The sequence below is a fragment of the Mastomys coucha genome, unplaced genomic scaffold (assembly GCF_008632895.1).
Source record: "Mastomys coucha isolate ucsf_1 unplaced genomic scaffold, UCSF_Mcou_1 pScaffold8, whole genome shotgun sequence".
NCBI lineage: Eukaryota > Metazoa > Chordata > Mammalia > Rodentia > Muridae > Mastomys > Mastomys coucha.
This window is the reverse complement of record NW_022196914.1, coordinates 52,766,786-52,775,097: the sequence shown is the minus strand read 5'-3', so window position 1 is coordinate 52,775,097 and position 8,312 is coordinate 52,766,786. Positions and strand designations below refer to the sequence as shown.

The following is an 8,312-nucleotide window of genomic DNA, read 5'->3' as shown; positions in this document are numbered from 1 at the left end:
ATTTGTTAACATTTAAAAACATATTTTAAGTAAATATAATTGAATCACATTCTTGTTTCCCTTTTGTATTCCACGCCTCCCAGAGACCCCCCTTCAATACCTACAATATCTTTTTTGTCATATTCCTTAAAATTTATAAAATGTTATAACGATAAAAATAAGTATTATAAAAGTTGTTTGATATAAAACAACAATCAATTTAACAGTCTTATGTAGATGCTCATCTACAACAATACTGAAAATACATTTTTCTCAATATAAATTTAAAATAACTCCAAACATATAAACTGTATACTTCAAAATAATACATTACTACTAGTATTTTCTTTTTTTTTTGGTTTTTAAGACAGGGTTTCTCTGTGTAGCCCTGGCTATCCTGGAACTCTGTAGACCAGGCTGGCCTCGAACTCAGAAATCCACCTGCGTCTGCCTCCTAAGTGCTGGAATTAAAGGCATGCGTCACCACCGCCCGGCTAGTATTTTCTTAAATGAACATAAATATATAAAGTCTTTTTGTTTGTTTGTTTGTTTTGTATTTAGTAGAGTTTAAAATCTTGGCTCTTACTCTGGTACAAACCCAAAATAACAATTTTTAGACATTGGATTTCATTGTAATAAGGCTGTACTTCAATGTCCCTCACATCACCAAAGGATTTTACCTTCATCGTAGCTAAACTGAGAGTTGATAGTTCTGCTGCACCAAGACATGAATTGTAGGCTCGATTTTTAGATACAGACTTCCTGCTATGGTCAAAGCTATTTGAATTGAGTGAGTGACTCTATTCACAGCCCACAGAGAGGACTGTTGGTTTCTTATGTTACTCGTCTCTTGGAGTAATAATGGTGCAGATGCTACCATTAGACTAGTTCTTTGATTAAAGCTACAGAGAATTTGGCTGCCTGTTAACTCTGTCATCTGAATGTCTGTAAATAGCTTATATAAATAAACTTGATTTGTGGATTGAGATATCAACTTACATAGGTAACCTATGTAACTCGTGCCACAGCTGTGGCCCCTAGAGGATTTCTCTGGGCTGGGATTGAGGACATTCCATGCTACAAATGAAGGATTTATAAAATATTCAAATGGAAAAAATGAGTAGAAATTTACCAGAGAAGTATGAGACAGTCACTCAGGTCAGTAACCAGTACGATCCAGAGCCCTCCAGTTTCCCAGGTCCATCCTTCTCCAGTAACTGGAATCCAAGTTTTGGGGTGATAGGAGCCTTTTCCTTTAATTCTGGTTTGACCAGCTCCAACTTTATGTACAAAGGAAGCCTACTGTAAAAGTGTTTTGAATTTTTTTGTTCCCTGTTTTATATACAAATTAAAATTTTGTTTTTTTTTTGTTTATTTATTTGCTGGGTACAATATGGGGGCGGGGCACACTTGTATCATGGCCATGCTTGCAGAGATTAGAGGACACTTGGTGAGAATCAGTTCTTTCTACCCCATGAGTATGAAACAGAGGTCACTAGGCTTGCCAACAAGCCCCTGTATCGGCTGGGTCATGTTGCTGGCCTGAATGTGACATTTATTTACATGCTTTCGATCTTTGATTGCAGTGCCCTTTTTAATCTTATAACCCACATGTACCCATTCATCTGTTGCTGGACACATGGGGGCTTTGGTAGTTTTTGCCTCTGTAAGGAATACTTCTGTAGGTGGTTTTTGTATCTCATGCATATACCCAAGCCCTCATGAGTGTATACCTGCCGATGTAAACACTGCTGGCATTTTCTCCTTTCCTAGATGATGCCTGGCTCTTGTTGGAAGTGACTGTCACTTAATTGACCACATTAGCAATATAAAGATTTGTGACACTTCTGGCTTTTCATTAGTATGAACTATCCCTAGCTATTCATCTCTGAGGTAGAGAGAATGCAGCCTGGGAAGTGGGTGCAGCTCCACCGTTTTATTGTTTTGAGACTTTAGTTAAGTAACTTCACTAAGTTCTTCAACACTTCTAAACCTTGGCCCCTTTCAGGCTTTCTTCTGTTGTCACACTGGGGTGACAGGTGATGGTTTTAAGTTGTCTTGGCTGTTTTACTGGAGACTAGATGGGTTTCATTCATTATATTATGTTTGATTTCTGCTGTGCAAGAACTAGACTGTGTTGCTTGTATGTGATCAGTATGGTCACTGGAACTTTGTTCTGATAACTTGCTCTCTGTATAGCTGTCTGAGCCTTCACACACTCATCTGATTTAATCCCTGAAGCAGCCTCATGAGAGAAGTTGATAATGTGTTTCCATATGTAGGAGGGGAAGCTGATGCCCAGAAATGCTTGGCAACTTGGCACTCTGTTAAGTCCACCAGGTCCCACCCTATACTCAGTGTGTCTCATGGAACTCCCAGTTAAGCCTATTGTGTTAATTAATTAATTAATTAATTAATTACATGTGCACATGGCGAATGTGTGGAGTCAGAGGACTACATTGGAAGTAGGTTCTCTCCTTCCACCATGTGAATCCTGTGGAGTTCACAGGTCGTCAGGCTCAGTGGCAAGACCTTTTTACCTGTTGAGTCCTCTCACCAGTCCTCAGCTCCTTTTAGATGCCTATGGATCTTAACTTATGTAAGAGTCTTAAAAGGCAGATGGATTTTCCCTTTAGGAGCCGAACACATTTTGGGGAGCATGTCATTAAGTCGGACCATGCTTGTGATGTGTCAGTGCAGCTGGGATGCTTTCTGTGTTCTCTTCACTTCCAGGGAGTGCAGCCTGCAACCGGCGAGGTTGTGTTTGACAGCTTCCAGGACTCTGCATCCAGACTGGAGCTGGAGACTCGCATATCAAGCCTGCAGCCTGTGGAACTGCTACTTCCCTCTGACCTGTCTGAGCCAACAGAGATGCTCATCCAAAGAGCCACCGCTGTCAGGTGAGGAATGACCATTCTCACACTGGAGTGACTTCCCAAGCCAATACTTGTTCTTATAGAAGTTACTTATGGTAATTATATCACAATAATAGAGGATTTTTGTTTTGTTTTGTTTTTGTTTTCCCCAAGTCAGGGTTTCTCTATGTAGTCCCTGCTGTCCTGGAACTTGCCTTGTAGACTAGGCTGGCCTCGAACTCACAGAGATTCATCTGCTTTTGCCTCCCAATTGCTGGGATTAAAGGTGAGCACCACTACCCTGGCTCCAATAATAATAGAGTTTCTAAAAGGAAAAAAATTGCGTAGGACTATAGATGACAGTCTTTTTTAAAGGGATTTATCATATTACTTAATTATACTGTTTGGAGATTTATATATATATTCTACAGGTAATTTAGAATTATTCCTTTAAATGTCTGTATAATTTCTGTGCTTTGAGTTTCTCTTCAGCATGGGTGGAGCAGAGGAGTTTTATTTACTAGGCCTTATATCACAACACTTATTTTGAAGCAAGTAGAGGAGAGACACATGTGTGAGACTGCATGCGCTTTGCTAGGTTCTCAAGGAGTGCGGTGGTAGCACCACAGGCAGTGCCTCTGGAAGAGGGCCATCTACGTGAGGGAAGGGGTGACAAGCCGCTGATTAAATCAAACTGATTTAAAGAAAGGCCTTGATTTTACAGTTTGTCTTTCTGATGATAACACTAATATGCATTTACTTAGAAGAATTAATAGTTACAAAAAGAAAGATAAAATAAATCCAGTTCCACAAATACAGAAGTAACTGCACTTTGGTGTTTTATTTCTTTATATGTATTACTTTTTTATTTATAAACTTAAGTTCATGTAGCAAATATAGCTTTGTACTTGTATTTAGCTTAAAAATTCCCTATCTATTTTCTCACGGGAAATTTCAGACACATGTAGACATCTCAGAAGAGACTAAGGGAATAGTGTAGTGAGATACCACTGGTCCATCTGCCAGTGCCAACATGCCCAAGGCCTGAGCTAGTCTCATCTAGCCACACCCTTCTCTCTCTGGGGTGCTTATTTTGAAGCATATTTTAGTAACTACCATTTGTCTGCTAATATTTCAGTAAGCACTTCAAAAGTGTGATGCGTACGACATTCGCTGTATGGTGGACTGTGATGTGCCTGCAGCTTTTGGTTGAGTTTCGTTGCTCAGATGGTGCTGTAGGATCTGCAGAAGCATTTGTGTGCATTCTTAATTCTTTCCCGAATTTCTAAGTCAGAAGTTAGAAGCATTTATAAAAATTGTGGGTGCTTGATAGATTGGTAATACTGGCCCAGGGCCTGTATGAACTCTTTGGAACATTTACAGTGACTGTCTAAATAGTCTTTATTATTTCTATTATAGGTTGAAAATTGTAGGAAAATAGGAACCTCTTATTTTGTTCTTGGTTCTGTTCTGTGTTCAAATTTGACCTGTTAAAAGTCAGACAGTCCATTTGTGAGGAGTACTGATGCTGGAGAGCTTAAATTCTCAGATACCTTTAAAAAAGACTCATAAGCTGGGCGGTGGTGGCGTACGCCTTTAATCCCAGCACTTGGGAGGCAGAGGCAGGCAGATTTCTGAGTTAGAGGCCAGCCTGGTCTACAGAGTGAGTTCCAGGACAGCCAGGGCTACACAGAGAAACCCTATGTCAAAAAACAAACAAACAAACAGACTCATAAATTTAAGAACATTTACTGTGTTTCATGTCTTTAATTTTGTTTATTTTCCTTCATAACCAAGTCTATACTTGATTAATCTGGAATTTAGTCATTTTAATCATGTTAGATTTCTGTTTACTACTTATTTTTATAAAAAAAAATCAATAAAAGTAAAAAAATATATATATAGAAAGCCAAAACCCTGTGCAGTAGCAGACAGTGCCAAGATGGAATTTGTTTGGCAAGGAATTTTACCTGATGGTATTTTCATGTTCACTCATCAAATGAGGCTTAGAAGCCTGGATTTGGCTTGCTGAAGATGTCTTGGCTGGCTGACTGGGACTTAGGAGTCTAACAGCTTCAGGCCATTTTAGTTTATTTCTCTAGCTAGCATTATAATTCTGCTCACGTTTACTGAGCACATGTAAGCTTCCATTCTTGGTCAGTTTTCTTTTTGTACCTTTTGCTCATGAAGAATTGAGAGTTAAGCCTCTGTCTCTATGAGTACCTATAGCTAATTTATGTGTCTATAGAGAACAAGGTGGTAGATTTTCAGAGGTCACAAAAGTCATAGGTTAGATTGGAAATCTGTCTCTCTGCCTTAGAGACTTTGAGTAATCAATTCTACTGTCTGTGTCTTCCTGTGTCCTTGTTGAATAAAATACAGGAAGTAAGAGTGCTCACTGTAAAGATGAGTTGTAAAGGTAGTGTGCACTAAGTGTCTGGGGTAGGGTCTGGCCAAGAAACCTTAGTGCAAGGGGAAACGATTGTCTTAGTTCCTCCTCTGTTGCTAGGGTAAAGTGCCATGTCCAAGGTGCTTTACAGAAAGAAGGATGTGCTTGGGCTTATGCTTCCAGAGGGTTAGAATCCTTGGTGGCAGGAGCAGGAGGCTGAGGGCTCCTAACTTGAGTCACAAAGCACAAAACAGTGAATTGAAATCACAGCCTTTAAATGTCAGAGCCTGCCCTCATGGCACACCTTCCCAAAAAGTGCCACCAACCAGGGACCAAGTGTTCCAGTGCTGGAGACTGAGACCTCTCATTTAAACCACCACAAAAAGGTAGCCATTTCCTCTTTACTATTGCCTCTCTCTTCTTACTGTTTTTGGGGCAGGCAGGTGTGGTTCCGGATACATGTTTATATTGTTTTCTTTTTAAATTCAAGTTGTCATGTGTTCCAGCCTGGCCTCCAGCGCCCTGTGTACCTGAGGGTTGCTGGATCCTCTTGCCTGCTCCTTCTGGATGCTGGGGTTACAGCTGCACCACACCCGGCCTGAGTTCAGCTCTTGAGCACCCCACACAGAAAGCTGTGTGTGGTGGTGCCCCTAGTGTGGGGCAGGAGGTGGGAGCTCCCAGGGCTCCTCAGAGAGGAGCCTGTTGTTGATGGTTCTTGTGTGTGCACACTTGGGAGCATCCCAGCCTTAGAGATGGGTGAGCTAAAGACCTTGCAGGAAAGTAATTGCATTTTAAGTAACATATTTTGATTCGCTATTTCTACTTGTTTTTAGTAGAGTATTTGGACCAATTAAGTCCCCGTGCTTTTGGTAACATTCTTTAATTTTTATAATTTGAAAGATCTTTTCCCATCTTGAGAGCACTTTGTAGTTTCTCCTATGTTTTATTTCTATTCTTTTCTTTAATTTTATTTGTAGTGCTCAGTTTTAAATTTACTTTTTCTTTATTTCATTGCATGGGTGAGTTCCTACCTTAATTTCTCTTATTAGATTCAGTTGCTTCACTTTAATAAAACTCACAAAGCTCATGAAGAAGTTTGCCACACTTCTGTTGTTAGTTGGCTTCCAGGCAGCAGTGTAATGTTAAATATTCAGATAAGAAAGTTTTATTGTGAGTGTGGTTGTCTGTTGTCAGTGCTGACATGTAGTTTCTTATCTCTCAGACTCTGTGTGCCTGTCTTTTTCTGCACTAAATAGGAAGGTAAAAGCTCTCTCTTTGTCAGGTACTGGTGGGTGTCTTAATAATAATGAAGACATTATGTATTACTACTATGTGAGAAGATGCAGAAATTGCCTGGAATTATAGAAGATTCTAATGTAGCTTTTTAAAATTTAACTTTTTATTCCTAACTTTAACCACAAGAGGTCACCAAAGGATTTTATATTTTATGAGTTAAGTTTTTTTTTTTTTAAGAATATGAAATCCTTCCCATTTATTTCTCAAGCTAGATGCATTCATTTTGAATTGTGTGTCAGTTTTAGATTTAAAACAACTACGAGGCAGTGATGATCGTCAGCAGAATCAAACACTCCTGAATAGTGGCAAACTGTTTTTCTCAGGTGTCTGTCAGATGGCATCAGGCATCCTATTCTGTTATCCTGTTGGTTGTCAAAATGTATAGAGAGAAACAAATAGCAGTGGCTTTGAGATTGCTTTAGTTTAGAGAATTTTATGTTTATAGAATATAGTTTATAGTCAAAAGAGAAGGTATGAAAAACATTACATAAATTAATAATAACCATTACCAATATTATTTTCTAGCTCTCACACTGAGTCTTGAGGCAAGCATGATGACCGTTGCAGGTGCTATTCACATCTGAGTTCACAGAGATGGGCTTACCTGGGCATGGGTATAGCGTGGCAGGCTGTGGAGGAGGTGGGTTGCATAGGGACATTTGCAGGACGGAAGTCTTGACTGGATGGAGGGGAGGAGGAAAGTGTATAGTGTGTAAAGTGAAACGATTCAGACTCGGGCACACAGCGAGAGACTCTCAGTCAGAGGAAATGCTCATCCTGGGAAGTGAGGAACAATCACTGGGCTTTAACTAAGAAACACAGGGAAGGAGCATATATTCATGGGGGAGAGTCAGTGAGGCTTCTGGCCATGGTAGAGAAGAAGAGGTGAGCTTACTGCCAGGAGAGACACTTGAATTTTCAAGGGAAAAAAAAAAAGAATGTTCTATATAGGGAGAACACAGAGAGTGGATCAGAGAGCTTCGGGAGAATCAGTAGTGGAAAGTAGGAGGAAGTCAGGTAAGGCTAAGGCAAGTAGGAGGAGGGCTATGGTCATGAGTGTGAGTAGGAGGAGGGCTGTGGTCATGTGAGTGTGAGTAGGAGGGCTGTGGTCATGTGAGTGAGAGTAGTGGGTGGGCTGTGGTAATGTGAGTGAGAGTATGAGATAGGCTGTGGTCATGTGTGAGTAGGAGGTAGGCTGAGGTCATGTGAGTGTGAGTAGAAGGAGGGATGGAGGAGGGCTGTGGTCATGTGAGTGTGAGTAGGAGGAGGGCTGTGGTCATGTGAGTGAGAATAGGAGGTGGGCTGTGGTCATGTGTGAGTAGGAGGTAGGCTGAGGTCATGTGAGTGTGAGTAGGAGGAGGGATGGAGGAGGGCTGTGGTCATGTGAGTGTGAGTAGGAGGAGGGCTGTGGTCATGTGAGTGAGAGTAGGAGATGGGCTGTGGTCATGTGTGAGTAGGAGGTAGGCTGAGGTCATGTGAGTGTGAGTAGGAGGAGGGCTGTGGTCATGTGAGTGAGAATAGGAGGTGAGCTGTGGTCATGTGTGAGTAGGAGGTAGGCTGAGGTCATGTGAGTGTGAATAGGAGGAGGGATGGAGGAGGGCTGAGGTCATGTGAGTGTGAGTAGGAGGAGGGCTGTGGTCATGTGAGTGAGAATAGGAGGTGGGCTGTGGTCATGTGTGAGTAGGGTGGGCTGTGGTCATGTGAGTGTAAGTAGGAGGTGGTCTATGGTCATGTGTGAGTAGGGGGTGGGCTGTGGTCATGTGAGTGTGAGTAGGGGGTGGGCTGTGGTCATG

The 8,312-nt window shown here is 41.2% G+C and overlaps 1 protein-coding gene across 4 annotated transcripts in view; it reads left to right on the top strand.

Moving 5' to 3' along the window:
- The window catches only part of Msh3 (mutS homolog 3), a 151,191-nt gene that overhangs the window by 12,618 nt on the left and 130,261 nt on the right, over positions 1–8,312 (top strand). For all 4 annotated transcript variants that reach the window (XM_031360461.1, XM_031360462.1, XM_031360463.1 and 1 more), the window contains one exon: positions 2,713–2,879. In XM_031360461.1, the coding sequence (XP_031216321.1) occupies positions 2,713–2,879 (167 nt within the window). The remainder of the gene's footprint in view (positions 1–2,712; positions 2,880–8,312) is intronic.